Raw genomic sequence first — 19,858 nt, 5'->3', positions numbered from 1 at the left:
GATGCGGCGCGAGCTTGTGCCAAGAGCGGTGTAAGTGCTTCGATCTGAAACGAGCACGTGAGCGCGATGCCGGGAGGTGAACCCATAAATTAACATTGCTAAGATATTAATTCAATATCTGAATGCAGAAACCCAAAGCGAAGAAGCTGAAATGCAGCCTGCACCGTGGCTGCACGCGGGAGCAGGAGGGAGACTGCCTCATCCTGGGGTTGGAGCGAATCTCTGCGCTGCACAGCGGACCTCGCTTAAAGCCGCTGCTTTCTCCGTGCCTCAGTTTCCCCACTTGCAAAATGGGGCTTGTGTGCAATTTAACACCTCTCTAGTGTCTCTAGGAGGACTGTGATGTACTTGCCTGGGCATTAGCCCGGTGGTGAACAGTATGTAGCTACCTGAATTTTTCCTATCTGGAAGGGAAGAAATCCAGTTATTTTCATGTTTTCAGCTTTTTCCTCCCCCCCCCCCCGGCCAAACCACATCAATGCCTTATGCTGTTTTCCCCTCCTCCTGCTTTCTCCCTGGCCTGGAGATGGGCGAGCAGTTCAGCACGGTGCCCTCCGCGCGCTGTTTACCCCCACGGCGGCAGCACCCGCGGCTGGGGCGGGCTGGGGGTGCGAGCCCGCGGCCGCGGCGCGTTGGGTGGGCGGCTCACCCCGCGCTCACCTCGCCGGCTGCCAGGCCGATCCCGGCGGCTCCGCTGAAGTGAGACGGCGCTGGGGCAGACAAAGGAGAGGGCTTAGGACGAACGAGCCCCTCATTAAAGGGTTTGGAGCCAAAGACACATGTCGGCGGGGATTTGCACGCAAGGGTTTTGAGAAGCCCGGGGGGTGCAGGAAGGGGGTAGTTGCTAGGCCAGCGAAGCCACTTTAACCCCTTGCGGTGGGAAGGACGTGTGATGGGTTTGCTCCGAGCAGTTTGCAGTCTCCGTGGTGTTGATGGGGTTTTAACCCCTTGGGAGAGGGGAGCTGTTTTATAAAAGCTGCTGCCTGGCTTTGAAGGGCACGTGGGCAAAGCGAGGCTCTGCAAGCCCGGGGCTCGGAGAGGCCGACTGCCAGAGCGGCTCACGGCAAGTCATCTGCAGTGATTTAGGCTCCGGGCTGGGCAGGTGTCCTGTGGAGCAGGTTGGGGTCCTGCCCAGAAACGCCGCGGCTCTGTGCGATGGTCAGAGGGTTGCTCAGGGCTCTGCTTGCTGCTGGAGGGCCGCTCGCGAACTCCGACCTCCAAGCGCGCGGTCGGCGCTGTAGGCTTGGCGAGCTTTGTGCTCAGCCGTCCCCCTGCGCCCTGGGGACCTGCTCTTCCGGGCCCTGCCTCTTTGGTGGTCTCCCATCAGGAACGGTGGCTGCGGCCCAGCTGCCGGCCAGACGTCGGAGCGGGAAGAGCGAGCAGTGCCGGCGAGCCGCGGGGTCTGGAGCAAGCCCGAGCGCCGCGGGAGGGCTGGGGGGGGCGAGCAATAGCTCTTTGCTCGGCCCCAGCTCGGCGTGGGCAGGCATGTCCAGTCTGTTGGGTTCGAGGAGCCACCATCGGGGCTGCAGCCGGCTGCAGGAGACGTGACCTTGGACTCCCGCACGGGTGCTGGATGAGCCTCCGGCCAGCCCCGCTGGGAAGCCGTCCTCCTCCGGCTTATTCTCTGCTTTCGACGCGGCGGGGAGGCTGAGGGAAAACCCCTGCACCGCCTCGACTTGCAAATGAAGGCGGCTTTGGTCGGGTTTTCATTAGCACCTCATCTGGCTGTGCTGCCGGATGACGCCGGGAGCATCCCTGCTTGGAGATGCAGTCACGTAGGGCTGAGCTGAGAACGCCGCGCTCGTGCCGCTTGTGACCGAAACCAGAGCACTGGATGCTGTAGGTGCCTCGGCAGCTGCTCAGCCTGTGGGTTCGATGCCCTCGGCGGTGGCACAGTGCAGGCTTGGACGTGGGGCTAGACCGGAGCAGCTGGGAGGAGAAAGGCGCCAGCCTGCGCGGGCCGTGCCTGACGCGGGGATCGTCCCCCCACCGATGAAAACCAGCAGCTTGCAGCTCCGCCGCGTCTTATCACATCAGCTGGTGCGAATTAATGAGCGGGGACGGGGGGAGCTGTGTCTCCTCCACTTGCCCGGCATTAGGCTGCCAGCCCAATTCCTGCAGAGTCCTCAAATTGCAAAAATTCCCGGTGTGACTGGAAGGGGGGTGGAGGGGTCTGGGTCAAGCAGCCGGCCATGCCGCCGGCCCTGACGTCTCTTCTGCTTGCTCCCAGCAGGTCCCGGAGTCCCCCGCCGGCGAGGAGGAGGAGGAGGCTCGCCCGGCGGAGGCTGGCCGCCGCCACGTGGCCCGCACGGGGAAGGAGGCCGTCACCGTCACTCTGCACGGCGCCAGCAACCTGCCGGCGCCCCGGGAGGGCCCAGCTCCGCGGCCGTACGTCGTTGTGTGAGTACCCGCTCGTGGGGGGCCCCGGCGAGCGGGAATCGAGCCCGCGGGGCTGGCGTTGGGGCGGCCTGGCTGCCTCGCTCGGTACAGAGCGGTGGCCATCACGTGAGCTGAGGCCTGAGGCTGAGGTCTGGCTTTCACGCCGGCAAGGCTGAAACCTTGCCGTTGTGCTGGACCCCAACCCGCATCCTCCCGGCTTGGAGGAAGGCGCCTGCCGTCCTCCTCCCCGCGGCCCGGGGAAGGGAGATCTGAGGACCTCGGGGTGGGCAGAGGAGCTGGGATTCCTCGCCGACGCGAAGAGATGTATAAAACAACACCTGCGAACCCAGCAGATGGGGCGCTTTGCAATACCGGGGCATTGGGAAGAAAGTGTTGGCAATATTGAAAGTATAAAATGATGTCAAAGAATCCACAGGGTAACACTGCCTGGGTCTGGAGGTGATCTCGTAATAAATAAAAGAGCGTTTTAATAAATAAAACAGGATGCCGGGGTAAGGAGAAGTTGGCTCCTCGTGCATTATGCATGTGTCAGGGGACTCAATTAGCCGGCCGCGCTTTGGTCTGTGCTAAGAGGGAGGATGCTCTCTGCAAGCATCGGTGCCTAGGTGGGATCCCAGAGCCCTGCCAAGGGCAGAGCAAATTCGGCAGCGCCTCGCGCGCCGGGGGCACGTAGCTGCCGGCGGCTGGTCTGTGCAGCTTTTCTTGCTGCTGGGTTGCCGAATGCCTCCCCCTCTCTCGGGCTGCGCAGAGCAGTGCCGGGCGGATGCACAGGTGGCCGGTGAGAGGGAAGCAGGACAGAGCCACCATGGGTTGACTAGAGAAGGACCGAGGTGATGTTAGCTGGCCTAATCCATCCTAAAAACCCGTTTGCAGCACTCTGCAAGCATGTAAAGCAAACTGTTGCTTGCTGGGCGTTTTCTATGTTGGAAGCCCTGAGCTGTGGGCAGGAGGCTGGATGCCGGTTATTTGTTGTGGTTGCTTCGGTGCAATGTGGCTTTCTGGATCGGGGAAAGTGGCTGAGCTGTGCGAAGGCCGCACTTGGCAGCATCTGCCACTTGCAGAGCAATGGGCTTTCATCAGCCATCACCGACTGGCACCTGCAGGCCATCAGGAGCCAGCTGGCGCATGGGTCGGAGGGTTTGGTGGCCCCCCACCCACAGTCCACACATCTGCGTTGGCTCTTGTAGGAGAAGGGATGCCGTTGCTTACGGGGACGAGGTATGCGTGGGGCTGCCGGTGGTCCCAGCCCATCGGTCAAAGGCTCGTCCCTTTGCACCTTGTGGAGGGGGGGTCTCTCCTCCCCTCCCTGAGGTCCTGCCTCTGCTCCAGCCTGGTGCTGGTGGGTCCCCAGCAGGGACGGATGCTCCGCCAGAGAGGTGGGAATGACCAGGAGAGCTTCTGCAATGGGCTGGTGGGACCTGTGCCTGGCTGGGGGTGTCCGTGCACCGCGTGTCCATCCACATGGGCTGGAGAGGCTGCTCCGCTGCCCGTCTCCGGCACAGTCCTGCCGATGGCCCTTGTCGCCCACGGAGGCGAGAGCTGAGCTCATGCCCCTCTGATGCCCTGTCACCACTTTTCCACCTGCCAAAGCGCAAACCAAGGGCCTGCTCTCGCCCCCGACAGCCCGTGTAACTCCACCACAGGAGTTGTCTCTATTTCCATAAAGCAATTATACGCGGCTAATCTCGGGAGATTTAAACATCAATATCCTAAATGATAGCACGAGGGTGGCATGTGATTGTTGCATCTCTCTCTGCATCTTGATGCCGCTCCATCAGCGCGTTGCCACGGGAACGGGAGACCGCGGGCGGGAGCGATGGAGAGGAGGGGACAGGCCCTCCAGCCCTGCTGGCGTTAAGGATGCAGGACACATGAGGGGCCTTTTAGTAACCATAGTGAGGGCGTCAAGGCAGAAGGGAATCAGTTATTGTTTTACGGAGCGCTGGCTTTTTAAGGAGAGTAGCTTGTTGCAGTTCAAAGGTGGGTTTCTGAGCGGGGAATGTGATGGCTCTGAAGAAGAGGCTGGTGGATGTGCTGGTGGGGCCCTGGTGTCAGCCTTGCCCAGCGAAACAGCCCGGGACCACCCCAGCCACTGGCCAGGAGAGCTGAATCAGCCCGAACACAAGCCAGATGGGTAGCGCTAGCCTTCAAGAGTAGCTATTGCTGATCTGCAGATGGGCCAAATGCTGATCCTCTGTGCTACCTGTCCATCGTCCCATGCTCCTTGCGGGAAGGTGCATCGTGACTCCTCGCCAGGCCTTTATGGCTGCTGGCTTGAGGTCGCTGCTGATCTTGGTCTCCACCGTATAGCTGGCAGCAGCTTCTGTTTCAGTGGGGCAGTCATGCATGGGCATCTGTGTCCAAGGACATTGGAAATATCCCAAAATCCATTGTGGGAGGGGTGTAAAAGCACCCCTGTGTCCCTTGGGGAAACCTCCGCAGGGTCTCCTGTGCAGCAGGGTGGAGGCATCTTTGCTGCAAGCCAAATTAGAAACACAGCTGAGCCATGCTGAGTTACTGAGCGCCCCTCTCTGAGTGCCTTTAAAGTGCCATCGTTTTGGGTGGCTGCACCCAAGCACTAGCCTGTTTCTCCCTCCCCACACCCAAAAATACACTCATCCTCACAGCCTCTCACAGAGCCTGGTCTGGGGGGCCTGGCAGCGGCTCTGCTGTGAGGGGAAGGCTGCCCTGTGAGTCTGCTCCTTTTTTGCTGAATACTGTGGAAATCTCCCCCGATTCCTGCTTGCAGGAGCACCCATGGGTTTGCTGATCTGCATCAGCTTCCCGCTGTGCTGGGCTCTGCTCCCTTTGCACGGCAGAGAAGGGCTGAGCGTGCGGCTCTTCTCGCTCCCCAGCACGCACGTGCACACAGATGAATTGCTGCTGGTGTGATGCAGGAACGACCTTGGCATGCCGGAGCCAGGTGTGTTTGCAATTAACGGCACAATGCAGCCCCGTCTGGAAGGTGCCTCTCCATTAAGGAGGGAGATGCACGTGGGGTGAAAGCGTCTCTCGCTTCTTGGTTTCTGCACTTCAGCGCAGAGAGAAAAGAAGCTCAAGGTCTCCGCTGAATGCACCATTGTGCTTCCATTGTGCTGGAGGATAGCACTCGAGGGGCTCCGCTGCCCCGCGGGTTGGCCAAGGCAGCAATGCCGTTTGTGGTGTGTTGCAGCCGGGATGCTGGGATGCTCTGCCTCGGAGGAGGGAACCAAGGGACTATGGTGTTCCTGCAAGCTTTGAGTCCCAGGAGAGCTGCAGGGCAGGGGGGAGGCAGTGGGAGATGCTTTTCCACTCTGAATCGTTTCAGAAATCGCCCTCATGCCTGTGCCGTCAGAAGGGCCAGAAGTGTATCTAGTTGCCTAAACTACATGGCGGCCTGCAGGGCTCAGCACCAGATGTGTAGGGCCGTGTAAGGGAGGTCAGCATTGCCCACGCTGCGCAGACTGCCCCGCCAAGGCAGGCTGGCCGGCCCCGTGTTTCAGTTCTGAAAACCGCGGCACGTTGCGTCTGATTTTTCTGCTCTGCAAATGATGCGCCTGAACCGCCACGTTGCCCCTGCTGGAATGTGATCCCTCAGCAAAACCCTCTCCCTGCCTAGCGATGATACCTTGGAGTGCTGAATACATAGCTACGAGAGCCGGGCCCTGCGCGCCTCGCCGAGCACTCGCAAGGGGAGGATGCTTTCAAGCCCTTTGTGGCCTGCCCCGGGTGCCTCGCTCAGCAGGGCTGCGGAGCGATGCCATCACGTGCGTGCCCGAGCGCTGTAGCTTAGATACTGTGTATAATAACTACCCGAGGGCGTCTGTCTTCAGCTTTCATCGCCAACCTGCAACATAGGGTGGCTGGTTAATCCCGCCGCATGGCAGAGCCGAGCAACTTCCCCAGGAGGGGACGGGGAGAGCTGTGGTGAGGACGTGAACATTGCTCTGCCCGTGTCCTGGCAAACACCCTTTGGCAGCGCTTAGGTTTTTTTTCCCAGCTGCATTTCTTCATGTTGGTGGTAGAGCCAACACTGCTCTTACCCACAGCCGCCAAGACCCTCATACTGTTGTCTGCATGCAACGGGGGTTGAGAACCGCTGCCCTTTCCCACCCAGGCCCTCTGTATTGCTCATGCTTCTGGCAGATGTTTCATCTGAGGAGCATCTCTTTGGTGTGTCCCAACTGTGCCCTCCCCAAGGCACACCTTCCCATGGTCATGACTGCATCGCAAGGGACCCTTTGCTTGCAGATGGCTCTTCACAGAAGCGCTGCTCCCTGGAAGAGCTGGAGGTGGAGAAGGGGTCTCCTGCCCTGCTATAGCGATTTTGGTGCAGCAGGAGCTGGCTGCTCCAACCCATGAAGTAGGGAGGGGACATCAAAACATCTCTGCTCTTCTCCTTTTTTGCCTGCTCCCAGCCCACTGATTTGATTTTGAAGCACATCCCCATGTGCTGTACTGTTGTTTTTTTCCCCCACTTCACAGCTCCTTTTGAACACTCTCTCATCCTTAGGCAAGTCTATAATGAAGGGGGCCCCAAGCAGCCTGTTCTCCCCGTCCTCCTCCCACCCCCCAGCCCAGGTCTGACTTCATTCGGACTCTGAGCACGTTGCTCGTGGAGCAATCCCCCACAGAGCTCATTACTGGCGAGCTGATTTTCCCCCAGAATGGTGCAAGCACATTGCTAATTCCTACCTGCCAGACCCAGCCAACGTGGCTTTATCTCCTGTGGACCACTGCAGCAGGTGGGCTTTGCGGAGAGCATCTGGTTCACTGGGGAAGAGGGTACTTGAGGGCGCTTGGGAGAAGGTAGAAGAGCACGAGAGGGGACGACGTCCCCTGCGACGAGAGGGCAGCTGCGGCCTGGACGCGCCTGGCCTCACACGGCGAGCGGGAGAGACGTGCTCCTTCATCCATTATTGATGTGCTGGCCGAACGCGCGCTGCACTGGTGGAGAAGGAGAGGAGCGAGAGGAAAGGCCAGGATCAGAGGGGGCACGCCATGCGGCCGCGCGCCTCATCCTGCAGGCAGGACCGGCCGTGGCCAATTATGCCGGCCAGGAGGGAAGGAGGAGCAGGGCCGCAGCAGCCTTGCCCTTGGCATGGCGGGAGGGAGCCGCGGACTCCATTAAACTGATCTCTGCAACAGCGAGGGGGGATGAAGGAGAGCAATCGAATAGCTTGGAAGGAGCGTGGTCATTAAAATTTCATCAGCCGATAGCTTTGAGGAAGGTGTGCGGAAATGGGGATGGGTTGCAAGGGAGAAATGGAAGGGGATCGACGCGGAGCCGCGGCTGGTAGCTGTTTGGGGATGTCTCAAGGACAGGCCCTGGTCTGTATTGTAGGAGTAACCATCCCCCCATCTGGCTCATACCGCTAGGAAGAGTTGGCTCAGTCCCAGCACTGCTGTGCACTACCTGGAGCTCCAGCTAGAGCTGGAAAGACTCTTATTGTCTCCCTTCCACTGGAGCGGGAAGCTCTGGCTTCCAGGTTTGAGAGCTCAGCCTGCCCGTGCCACGGCTGCCCTGGTTGTGTGCGGTGCTGTGAGCACGCGCCCATTCCCGTTATTTCTTAGGATCTTGAAGCAAAACTGGTGCAAGATGTGAAAGAGGAGAAGGGATGCAGAGTTCGTGATGAATTTTCTTGTATAGATCACGAGGTATTTCCGTGCTTCCAAAACTGCTTTTTGTCCAGGTGGTAAAGAGGAGGTTAGTTTATATCTTGTGAACTGGCTTCTATTTCCGAATTAGAGCAGAGCTCCTACCTGGGTTTCTCTGGTGGCTGGTGCTGTTCTCATCGTGACTGCCTGGAGGTCGGAAAGCATCTGCACTCTGCTCTTGTGATGCTCTAGTAACCTTTCTCTAAGAGCCACGCTGGCTATGCTCCAGCAAATGCTTTCCTGGAGGAGCCACTCCTGGACGCTTTATCGTCTTTATGTCCAGAGCAACTGGTTTGCAGAGCTGATGCATGTGCCATGTTTGCCTGATGCCACACCACCTTCTCCCATCACCTTGTGACTGGGGATGGAAAGGGCTCGAGGGCACCGTGTGTCACCAGGCAGTGGGACTAAATCGTGGTCTCAAGGGCTTCCAAGATGCATAAAGTGTCTTGCGAAGCGGCAGAGACCCCAGAAGGATTGTGCAGCCCCTGAACCCATGTATGCCTGTGACCGGAGGAGCGTGCTTTGAGCGTGCAGGGCTTGGAGCTGCTGGTCTGAGGCAGACTGGAGAGCTCAGAAGGAACGTGTCAGCTGTGGGCAGGGCTGAGTTACCTACGCTGGGCATATTTCTTGCATGGGTCCATTCAGACTCCTTGAATCAAGCGATCCCACTATTTACATCTGTGTTTGAGTCAAATGGCCTGGACTGACCTCCCTCTTTGGAAAGGTGCCTAGTAGAAGACTCTCAGATTTTTCTGTGCTCTTTTAGAGAGGTTTTAGCCTTGCTTCCTGCCTCAGTTTCCCCACTAGCTGATGCTGCCTAGAAGGCAGGGCTGAGGCCACCACGTGCTGGCTGTGTTGCTGCTGTTTGAACCCCTGGAGATGGGCTGGTGCAGCACCAGCTGCTCTTTTTCATCTCTCTCATAAGTAACTGATGGTCCTGCATATGTGTGTTTTAAATGAGTGAGAGGGATGGCCTAACCAGCCCTGATGGTGAGGACCCTGCTCGTGCCTGCAAAAGTGCACCCGTGGCACGCCGGACATGAGCAGCACAAATGAATAATTACACGGGGCTGCGGCCACTAACTCTACGGTAATTATTGCTCGGGCTTGTTATGTGCCTGAGTTTAACGATGGCGGTCGTTAACATTCAATCTTCTCTCTGCTTCCCCAGCAGCCGCCTCCTCGTGCCTTCATCAATACTGCCAGCTAATTAGCCTCCGGAGTATGCGCTAGCCTTTAGGATGAAAGGGGCCGCGCAGGAAGCCAGCCCCGCCAGCCAGCAGCTCGGGGGCTTGGCAGGCTTAGGCGGAGGAGGAAGGATGAGCAGGATGCCGGTCCGGAGAGGGGGTGAGAAGAGGCGCGAGGCAGGACTCGGGCACGGGGCTGGTGCAGGATCAGCTCCTCACCTCTGCGGGGAAGATCTGTAACCTCGTGTGTGGCTCCAAACCCGGGTCTTTGGGTTTGGAGCCTGGTGCTGTCGGTGTTTGCTGCCGTTTGTCCCAAAGTCAGGGCAGGAAAGGAAAATCTGTCTTCTCACAGTATTTCTAAACTGTTCCGGAAAGCACATGCTTCTCAGAGGAAATTCTCAATTAATAGAAAATCAATTTACATCCACCGCTGCTGCCCCAAAAGCTTCCTGAGAAATTCCAGCAGGCCACGGGTAGGATATTCTGCTTATTTCCGTGCCTGTTTTTGCAAATACAAAATCACCAGAACACTGGAGATGATCTAGAAGTGAGAACGATGAGCCGTCTCGTGCGCGGGGTGGGACAGGGTCAGGGGCGACGGGGGCAAACAGAGGCTTTGCGAGGTGCTCACCTCTCGCGAAGGCAGCTTAGATGCCCAGGCGGAGAGGAGCCGGCGTCCGCCTTTCCCAGCCCTGCGGTTTAGCAGGGATTAGGGCCACGTGCCCGTGTTGTATAAGACCCGAGTCCTCGCCGCAGTTTTGGGCAGAGGCGGGCGCATTAGTGGCACTCGGCAGTTTTTGGGGCCGAGCCAGCCGAAGAAGAGCTGCCTCGGGAAAAGAAACGGGTTGTGCGGCACCCTGCACCTCAGAGCCCTGCTCCGGCACCCGGGTTCCCTGGCGTGCTGATCCACAGGAACCTATTAATAAACATTACTAATTATTAATTTATTAGTAAAGAAGAGTGTAAAATCCTGGTTGCAGAGAATGGGATCGTCTTTACTAAGGGATGCCTTCCGCAATAAATAGTGCGTCCATGTGCAGTCAGCAAGGGTAGGCTGGCTCTATTAGCGGTACCGAGCGGAGTCAGTTCTCATCCCCCTCCACCGGAGCCCTGTAAGTTAAACCTTCAAGTGCCGTTGGTCCTTCCAGGCCATGGGAGATCCGGCCGGTTTGTTCTGGGTTCAGCGTTTCCTTCGGCTCATCCGGGCTGTTCATGTCTCCTGCACTCTGCAAGAGCAGGAAATAGCTCACGGCAGTGCTCAGGCCCAGCAGACACCCACAGGTCCACATGAAACGATGTTCCTCTTATCAAATAACCTCTTTCACCTTCTTTTTTCTCCTAGTAAGACCAGCAGAGATGAGCAGCAGGCACAGGTGACCCGCGCGTCCTCAGAGCCCACCCACTCGCCCACCTGGGAGGAGGAGGTGACAGTAGAAATCGATGCCGAAGATGCCAGCTGGGAAGGTGAGACCTGCGGAGGACCGCAGAGGGAGGAAGACGGGGGGCTGGGAGGAGTGGGGCTCATCTCCTCAGAGGTTTGCTTTGGTGTGACATGAGTATTGGGGACCCCATGTGCCAAACGACTCCGGGCAGCACCCAGGCATCAGGTGGCTTCAGCAGGGACAAGGTGTGCTCCGAGCCCCGTGCAGCTGTGGCTATGACAGCTTGCTGCACGTTGGAGAAGGGGCAGGAGGAAAGTCCACCCCAGATGTAGAGTTGCAGGACTGGGGAGATGGTGGTGCTGAGCTCTGTGTGTCCTCTGAAGCATCCTGTGGGAGATAGCATGGGAGGAGATGCCGGATCCAGAGGGACCGGTGACGCGTGATGAGCTCTGGTCTTGAAGGCCTGCTAGACAGTGGCTTTGCCCCACGGCATCTCTGCTGCTGGCCTGGTCTGGGCACCTCTTTTTCTCTGCATGTTCTTCCTCTGTCAGAGCCGAGCTGTTGCTTTCCCAGCTGCAGCGACGGTTGGATCCCGTCTCTTGCTGCTGTTACTCCCTGCGCAGGGCTGCTAAGTCTGTGATCGTAATAACGTTCACGGCATTAGAGGCTGGGATTTGATTACAATCAGACGCTTGCAAAAATGAACTGTGGGAGCCAATCTTAACGTCGTGCCTAATCCCATTAGGCCCTGGCCCAAATGAAATTGAGGAGCTTTTGATGTACTTGGCTGTACCTGCCTCGTGCTGTGCCGGGAGAGATGGGGGGGGAGCAAAGGGACCCAGTGGACCTGCAGCCCAGCCCGGCAGCCTCTGAACGCCGGCACCTCCCGACTCGCCTGCTCCAGAGCACCGTTACGTGCGGACCTGGCCCCCGTGACCACATTGCTGGTGGCAGTGCCCATGAGTTAAGGCCAGGGCGGGATGCGCAGGGAGAGATGCTGGGCTGGAGCCCCGGCCTCGCGCGGCAGCATCCGACACGTGCCTGGGTGCTCGGCCAGAGCTGTGGGCACTCGACCCGCTGCCGCTCCTTAGCAAAGTCCCGTAGGCGCATGTTGAATTTGGGGCTGTGCTCCTGGGCGCTGCCAGATCTCCCAGACTCAGGCGTGCATTTGAGTGTCTCGCTGCATCGACAAGTTGGCCAAGCAGGAGTTAAGTCTTCTGTCTCTCGAGTCAGTCATTAAGCTGGGGGAAGGGGAGATGAGGCCTTGACGGCAGCATAAAGAGAGGGCGGGTGCCTTCCATCAGCTCCCACAAAAGGCTCCTCGTGCTGGTGCTTGTCAACCGGGGCTGAGCTGTGCCCCGAAACTGGAGTCGCTAAATTGCAAGGGAAGAAAGAGAGATGTGAGGGTGGCCAAGGAAAGAGGCTTGGTGTGAGCGCACGTGCCGGCGCGGCGGGTCTGCGGAGCCGGCATTGCAGCGGGGATGCGGCCGTGCCATGGGGACCGGGTGCAGACAGCTCCCAGCCACCAGGGGTCACATCCTCTGCTACAAGTGGCTCGGGGACAAAAGGAGCCCTGGGAGGGGACACAAAGCTGGGGGCTAATGAGGCATGTTTCTAGCCTGGAGACCGACCCGCGCTACGCGGCGTATCCCTGTGCTCCCACGAGCTGCCGATCAGGGTGGCGGCGATCGCTTCCGCAGAGCGAGGGACAGCAGGGGCTTTATCCAGGCTGGTTTTTGCGGGATGCCTGGAAGGATCTGCAGGTGGGTTTCGCTTCTGCCTGAGCTGTGCCAGAGACAGGGAGGCAGATTAGATGGATTGGTGGCAAATCCTAGCTTCTTAGAGAGACACATCTCTGATGATGAGCCAGTTGCTCAAGGGCTTCGCCTTCAGCCCCTCGGAGACATCTGGGGTCTGAACGTGATTGCTTCTCGAGATGCATGTGTGTGCCTGTGCATATATGTATATATAAACCCATGAAGGGTCAAATCCTTTTTGGCCAGCGCTGGGCCTTGCAAATCTGAGCTGGAGCAGAGCAGCAGGGGAGCGGGCAACCGCCTGCAGTGGTGGCTGGCCTGTTGTCCCCACAGGGATGGAGGCAAACGGGGATTTCTGCTTGCTGTGAGCAGGGGCTGCAAGGGAAAAGGGTCTGCAGGCCCCGAGGGGAGGGAGCGAGAGATGTGGCATGTCCCCTAGCCCAAGGGAGGAGGGGAGCAGAGTTGTCTCAGGTGGTTTGAGCAATCCCCATGTCACCTCTGTCCCTTCTTCTGGACCTCTCCCGACCCCTCCTCCTCTGCCTCGCCTGCTCTCGCCTTCGCAAGCCCCCCGGCCTCCTGCGGGCTCCCCGCTGGGGCTGCGCTGACGGCTGCTCTCTCCCCCCAGCGCTGACCCTCACCGTGGCAGACCAGGGCACCAGGGAGGCGCTGGCGACCTACAGGCTCCCGGTGCGGCACCTCCAGCCCTTCCACCACTACCACTGCCGCCTGGCGCTGGTAGGTACCGCGGCTCCGGGCCGCCGGCCCCGACGACCGCCCCGGCTCAGGCTTTTACCCGGGCTGAGGTCAGGCCGGCGGGACCTTGTGTAACGGCGTAATCCGCGGTGGGAAGCGGGTCAGGGTTGCCCCAACTTGGCAAGTTGGAGGATGTGCTTAAAGGAGGCTTGTGACCAAATCGCTCCCAGGGCTTCCTGAGAGGTGGAGGGAGCCAGACATTTTTTTTGGGGGGGGTGTCTCTCTATCATGGAAAAAAGTCAAGAAAAACAATCCGATTGCAAACTGCTAAGTGCTTTCTCGCCCGGGAGAAACCTGGGAAAAGAGACCTCAGGTTGCTCCGCGTCCCACAGCGGCTGTAAATCAGCGGCTCCGCTCTGCTCCCTCCTTGCAGCGGAGCTTGGGCCGCATTGTGAGTGCTGTTAAACCCCGTATCGCGGTTGGTGCCGCGGGGCCGGTCTGGCAGGATGCTGAGTGCTGGAGAGAAGCGACTTGCCCAAGCGCTTCGGTGGAGATTTTTTGGTACAACCTTGTCGATGGGGGGCCCTGGGGAGGTGTCAATCAGATGCCGCTTTAATTCTTTAACAGAGCGGCGCGATCGGTTTGTTCATGATGCCAAGTGCTGCCTGGGCTTGGTGCTATCCAAGCGTGCCCGCGCAACAGGGAAAACGGGCAAAGTAGCGGAGGGGACACGGCCCTGCCTGTTTCATTGGGGGTCCCCGTCCCCTCGACGGACCTCTGTCCCCCGCCGCCTGCCTCCAGCTCAGCCTGGAGGCTGCCCTGCGGCCCCCTCGCTTCCCCCCATCCGCCGGGAGGAGATGTCCGTCCGGCTCGGACCTTCGTTTCGGGGCATTGGTCCTCATGCTTCAAACTGCGAGGTTTGCGGTGACTTTGATAGCTCAGGGTGTAGCCAAGACCTGGCAAATTCGCTCCGTGCTCACCAAAAATCAGCTCCCTTGCTTTGGCTGGCAGAAATGAGTTTCCTCCTTTCCCCCCGCTCCTCGGCGCAGAGATTGGGGGTGATTAAATATTTAAATGCAGAAGCAGGAGGATTTATTATATTGATCTTTCTGGGCAGGCTCCAGGGGACACTGAGCTTTAATTATCAGTTGCTGCTTTATTGTCAGTTATGGCAGCTCTGGGCCGCGGCAGAGCACCGCCGCCTGTTTATGTACCCAGCGCCGCGGCTTTGATAGCCTGACCCGGCTTCCTCCCCGCGGTTGGGTCTCCTCCGCAAGCAGCCGAGGGAGCAGGACCCGGCGGGGACGAGCCTCTACGTCACCATCGTCCGCAAAGGCAGCGTCCTCCCCCGCCGCGACGGCATGGACTACGCGGGCTTGGAGGTGAGGGCTGAGCCGGGGCCACGGCCCCGAGCAGCACGAGCGCCCCACGGCTCGGAGCATCCCTCGGCCCCGCGCGGCTCCGCGGGGGCTGCGCGAGGCTAGGTGGACCCGGCGGCCCCCGCCACGACCTCGCCTCCCCCCTCCCTCCGCCCCACAGGTCTTGCTGCAGGGCGTCACGGCCCCACTGGCCAGCCCGCCGGGAGCCCTCGTGGCCGTCGCCAGCGTCGTCGCCAGCGCCCGGGCGTACCGGTGAGCCAGGGCAGCGGGGATGAGCTGGGATTCATCTCCCCTGGCCGAAATGCAGGTTGACCCAGCCGTGGGGCTGCCCGGTCGCTTGGGGAGGGAGCTGGGCGTCCGCAGGTCGTGTTGAGCCTTCGGCCTCGGCTGGAGGAGAGCCTCTGCCCTTGGGGGCCTCCGAAAGACCCGTCTGTGCCCGGCTCTCCCCGGTCAGAGACAGCATGGCGAAGCGGCCCGCCGCCTGTCCCGGCGTCGCTCTGACCACCGTCACCTTCCCCGAGCCGTCCGCAGCAGACTTCAGCCTTCCCCGCACCGCCCGCCGGGGCTGCCCGCAGGTGAGAGCCGTCAGCGAGGAGGAGGAGGAGGCTGGGGCAGGCAGCAGGGTCCCGCGACCCCCGGGGTGCCAGCGGGGAGCTCCCTGGGCGCCTTTGTCCCCCCGCCTCGTCCTCCTCCGCTCGGCTCAAGCGCTCCCTCTCCGCGGCCTCGTCCTTCCCGCTTTACGCCCGGCTCGAGTGCCCCCGCGAGAGCGAGCAACGCAAAGCTTCAAAATAGCTGTTGCCAGGGAAACATATGCTTTTAGGAATGCGGTACGTCATCGGCGGGGAGAGGGGGAAGAGCCCGGCTTTTGTTTCCTCCGATTGCCAAAAATTCGCAGGGAGGGAGAAGGCGCCCGGGCAGGATGCTCCCTGCCGCAGGTCTGCCCTGCGCCGCGGTCCCCGGCTCCGCGGGCGGCTCGCAGCAGTCAGGCGGGTGCCGCCCCTCAAATCACAGCAATTCACTCCCTTCGCCTCCCGCCACGGCCAGCGGAAAGTGGCCAGCGGAAAGCGGCGCGAGGGCAGGTTGTCAGCGGCTGCCCTGCCCTGCAGAGAGGCACCAGGCTGGTCCTGAATGCGCCCTCGCAGAGCGCCCGTCCCTCGCGCCCTGTCCCGCACGTTGCGTTTTTATCGTCCGGGAAGGTAATGGGGAGCAAACGCGCTGTATCAACACAGCCAGGGAGACTATAAATAAAATATTACTTAGGGGAGGCCGGCCAAATGCCGAAGCGCCCACGAGGCTATGAATTATCATAAAAATCGCTAGTGCATTTCATTCATTAAAATAATTGTTGTTTTATTGTCCCCTCCCTCCGTGGTTCGAGTTGTTGTGGTGCAGGTGAAAGGCGGGGGGATGCAGGGCGGCGCGGGGGGACGCCGGGCTCCGGCTGCCGCTCGGGTCGGGGACTGTCCAAGCAGGGATCGCTGTGCTTGGCCCCTCTCCGAGCCGCTCGTGGTGTCAAAGCGATCAGGGAGCGGGAACGTGTTAAGCGATGCCAGTTTTGCTAGCGACAGGGGCGATGAGGAGCCGTCTGCCTGGTCTGGGGGCAGCGGAGGGAAGGCTGCGGGTTTTCCTTGGGCTGGCGTGCTGCAGGACCACTGGTTTTTTAGCCCCACAGGTCGGTACTGGCAGCATCCCGGCTCGTCGTGCCAGGTCTTTGGGACACCCCCGGTCCCTGTCCCACCTCACCCCCTTCGGGGCTCGCTCAGCCTTAAGAGGCCACCAAAATCCCCCTCCTTCACGTTTGTACGGCTAAATAATCTCCCGCTGCCTGTGACCTCGCGGGACCGGGGCGTCAGGCTGCAAGGGGGCATCTTGCAGCCAAGTCCCCGACCCGCTGGCGCGGGCGCTCGGCGCGCTGGCAGCCCGTCTGCTCGCCGCGGTGCCGCTCAGCGCGCTGTGAGCCGAGTGCAGGTGCACGAGCAATCCAACACGGCCATCTGGCCCGGGCGCCCGCCCCCTCCTTCTCCTCCTCCTCCTCCTCCTCCTCCTCGCCCGCGTGTCTCTGTTTGCCTTTGCGACAAATTTGGGTTGGGCCTCGCAGGCGGTGTTTTGCTCGGCTGTTAGGTGGGTGCGGGTGGACGGTATCTCCCCAGGCGGACCAAGACGGTCCCGGCAGGACGCGGCGGTTGCTGTGCGGTGCTAGTGGGTGCCCCCGAACAGACACCCGGCTGAGACCTGTCAAACTCGCTGCGCTTGTGAGCTGTGTAAAATCCCTCGTGGAGAAAGGAGCCGGATGAATCCCTCCGGGGAGCTTCGGGGAGCTGCAGCTGGGATCGGCTGTTCCGGATATGGCACCGCTTTGCCTTCAGCCGGGCAGTGCCTGACGCTCCTCTTTCTTCGGGGTTTTGGGGAAAAACGCCAAGGATGAAGGCTGCTCCCTCCTCCTCCTCCTTTCCCCTCCGTTGCCTTTGTCTTTCTCCAGGTGGCCCTTGGCAGAGGCTGGTGGTGTGACAAGACGTCGGGCCGGATCAGCGCAGCGGCCCTGACGCTCCATCTGGCCGCGAGCAGGCTGCTGCGGCCCCTCCACGCCGCCAGCCCTGGCCGGCAGCCGCTCGGGGCCTCGGTTGCTCGCGCGCGCGGTCCCAGCGCCGGGCGTGACACAGTGCCGCGGAGCAACGCCGCGGAGGCGCCCCGCCGCTGCCAAGCAGGCTCCTCGCCCGCTCATCGGGCAGATGAGTTTTGGAGTCTCAGCCCATGTCGTCTCCATGGCCTCAAGCCGGCCTTGGCAGGGAGAGGAGCTGCCCGTGCCCGAGGCCCCCGGCAATTGGGGTCAGGCTAGCAATATGCTCCCGGACTGGAGCAGCAATATTGCGCCCGTTAGCAGGCTGGCAGCGGGTAGCCGCCGGCTGCGAGGGGTTAAGGAGGCTGGCGGGCTCCCGGGGGCAGATGGCTCCCGGCCCTCCTCTCGTTGACAACGCCAGGAAAGGCGGTTCAGAGGTGGAGGTGGCGTTTGGTGCTTTTTAGATGTCCGTATCCCCAAAACTGTGGTTTCTGAGGTTGATGAGAGCTGCGTGGGCTGGGATGCAGGTGCAGTGGTGAGGCTGCGAGTGCTGGTGAAGGAGAGGAGCAGGGCGAGGGTGGAGGAGGCTGCAGGTGTCGAAGGCAGGTTTGCACGGGCTGCTGCGAGCCTGCTCTTCCCGGAGCCGGGGAAACGGCGTGGGTTGCGCCGGAGCCGTCCGGGTGTCGTGCTCATCCATCCCTGGGTGCAGGGGCACCTGAGCTTGCACGAGGGCTCCCGGGCAGAGACAGGGCCTGATGGGCTCCCTGCGCTTGAACAAAGCTGCTAAAATCCCAGCTGAAGCTGGAGAAATCCTGGACTGGGGGGCTAGTCCGGTGCCGAGCCAGCGTTAACGGCTCCATCCGACCCAGCGCGGGCTGCAGAACCGTTTTCCCATCTTTGCATTTGGTGCTACCTGTTATACCCACATCTCGGAGGTGTTTTCAGGATCTGAAGCACCCCAGCTCCGCGCCAGCCTGCAGGTGCAGGTCTCCAACCTCAAAGCTGAGCAGCGAGAGCCCCGCAGCTTCTCCTTCCACCCGCCCGGCCCCGGGGAGAAGTGTCAATGTGCTGATGCAGAAAAGCCGATCTGCACGTCGTCCCTGCTGGGCACCGCCGGCCGAGCAGCGGCTAATGGAATAACAGCATTAAAAAGGGCTGCTGTCAATAATTTCCCGACGCCGGGAGCCCTGTGTTAATGGTGACCTTGGGCGAGCTGGCACGGTCCCCAGCACAGCCCTAGAGGCCGGCAGCAGCTGCTCGCAGCGACGGACCGCTGCCGTTTCAGATGACAGCGGCGGCTCCGGGGATAAACTCGTCGGCTGCTTAAGCAGCCTTTCAGGAATCACGTTGTCACAAACCCCCTCCGCGAGCCTGACCCCCGGGACTCCCCAAAGGCCGCCGCGCGCTTGGTCACGGCGAGCCTGGCAGCGCGTCTCCGGCGAGCGGGCCCCCGGGAGACATCGGGTGCCCTGCTGACGGGCACCGCGGCGGTGCCGGGCCCCGGGGGACGCGGGGAAGCCCCGTTCCTCAGGGACGTCCCTGGAGGTTGCTTTTTCCCTTGTCTCCCAAGATGACGGCCCCGGCTGGGCCCCCGGAGAAGCCGACCTGGAATACCTCCTTCCTCTTCCAGGGCAGAGATGGGGCCACCCTCTTCTCCGAAGACGCCGCCCTGGCCATCGAGTACTACCCCCACAAAGCGAGTGAGTGCTGCCCGCGGGGGTCTGGCCGGAGGGTCCCCTGGGCCGGGCGATGCCCCGTGGGGTCCCCGGCGGAGGCGCTGGGGCCGCGGAGCAAGGGGCTGCAGCAGGGAGGTGGCTTTGCAGCCCGGCGCCCGTGTCCCTTGCAGTGTCGGCTGCCGAGAGCGCGCTCGGGCCCCTGGGCTACTCGGTGCTGCCGCTGCCCGCCGGCGTTTACCGGCGCCTGGCAGCCGACGGTGGCCGGAGCGGGCTGCGCGTGGACGGCCTCCCCGTGCAGGTGAGCGGGGGGCCGCGGGGTGCCCGGCCGACCCCCCCCCCGGGGTCCCGAGCGGGTTTGCGCTGATGCTGCCTGCCTTCGCTTGCCCCCCCAGGGCACCGAGCTGAGGACCGTGGCCGGGGCCGCCCCCACCGTCCGGCTCTGCCTGCAGCTCCTCCGGTCGGAGGTGAGGCGCTGGGCGAACCCGGAGGCGAGGGGAAAAGATGCTCTCACCAGAGCTGCCCGGCGGGAGGGGAGCTCACGGGCCGGCTCGGGGTCCTGGATGTATCCCAGAGGGTGGGGAGCGCCGGGAAGAAAAGCTGCTCGCCCCGCCGCGGGAAGCAGCATCCTTCCCCGCGCCGCAGCTCCCGGCTCGCAACAGGGCCCAGGGCTGTCAGGAGGGAGGAAGCTTGGATGCTTTTCCCCCATGGGGGGAATCTCCACTTGCTCTTGGCCCCCTTGACCACGAGGCAGGCGGCTGGATGGGCCGGGTTGGCGGCATGAAGAGGTGGCCACGCGCTGCCCTGAGCCCCATCAGTTTAATTACCGCAGCCGTGAGCCAGCCCCAAACCCTTCTCTCCACCCCCATCTGCAAAAAAAAAAGTATATATATATATATATATATATATATATATATACACACACACACACATGCACACACGCATATAATATCCACAAAGTTAATTTGGGACTGGCCTGAACACTGCGCGGGTGATTTCCCGGCCGCCCTCCCCGGGGAGTCGCGCGGCGGCCGGGCCGGCTGGCGGGGCACTTTGCAGTGATTGCCCAGGGGGTCAGCGAGAAGGGGGCTGCGTGTGATGAATTATTCACGTGGGTGTCACTAAGTGCAGAATTAATCCTTTCGCTTCCAGCTGGCTGCTGCACTAAATTATCACTCGCAGTCATGCGG

The 19,858-nt window shown here is 61.1% G+C and overlaps 1 protein-coding gene across 1 annotated transcript in view; it reads left to right on the top strand.

Annotated features, from left to right (window-relative positions):
• CCDC33 (coiled-coil domain containing 33) overlaps positions 1 to 19,858 on the top strand; it is a 49,786-nt gene that overhangs the window by 15,747 nt on the left and 14,181 nt on the right. The window contains exons 4-12 of the mRNA XM_064517724.1: positions 2,231 to 2,400; positions 10,570 to 10,691; positions 12,992 to 13,101; positions 14,340 to 14,441; positions 14,599 to 14,690; positions 14,893 to 15,013; positions 18,566 to 18,695; positions 18,842 to 18,969; positions 19,064 to 19,135. Coding sequence (XP_064373794.1) covers positions 2,231 to 2,400; positions 10,570 to 10,691; positions 12,992 to 13,101; positions 14,340 to 14,441; positions 14,599 to 14,690; positions 14,893 to 15,013; positions 18,566 to 18,695; positions 18,842 to 18,969; positions 19,064 to 19,135 — 1,047 coding nt within the window. The remainder of the gene's footprint in view (positions 1 to 2,230; positions 2,401 to 10,569; positions 10,692 to 12,991; positions 13,102 to 14,339; positions 14,442 to 14,598; positions 14,691 to 14,892; positions 15,014 to 18,565; positions 18,696 to 18,841; positions 18,970 to 19,063; positions 19,136 to 19,858) is intronic.

This window comes from Dromaius novaehollandiae, chromosome 10 (assembly GCF_036370855.1).
Source record: "Dromaius novaehollandiae isolate bDroNov1 chromosome 10, bDroNov1.hap1, whole genome shotgun sequence".
NCBI classification, from domain to species: domain Eukaryota; kingdom Metazoa; phylum Chordata; class Aves; order Casuariiformes; family Dromaiidae; genus Dromaius; species Dromaius novaehollandiae.
The sequence above is the reverse complement of the archived record's forward strand: the minus strand, read 5'-3'. Positions and strand labels throughout refer to the sequence as shown.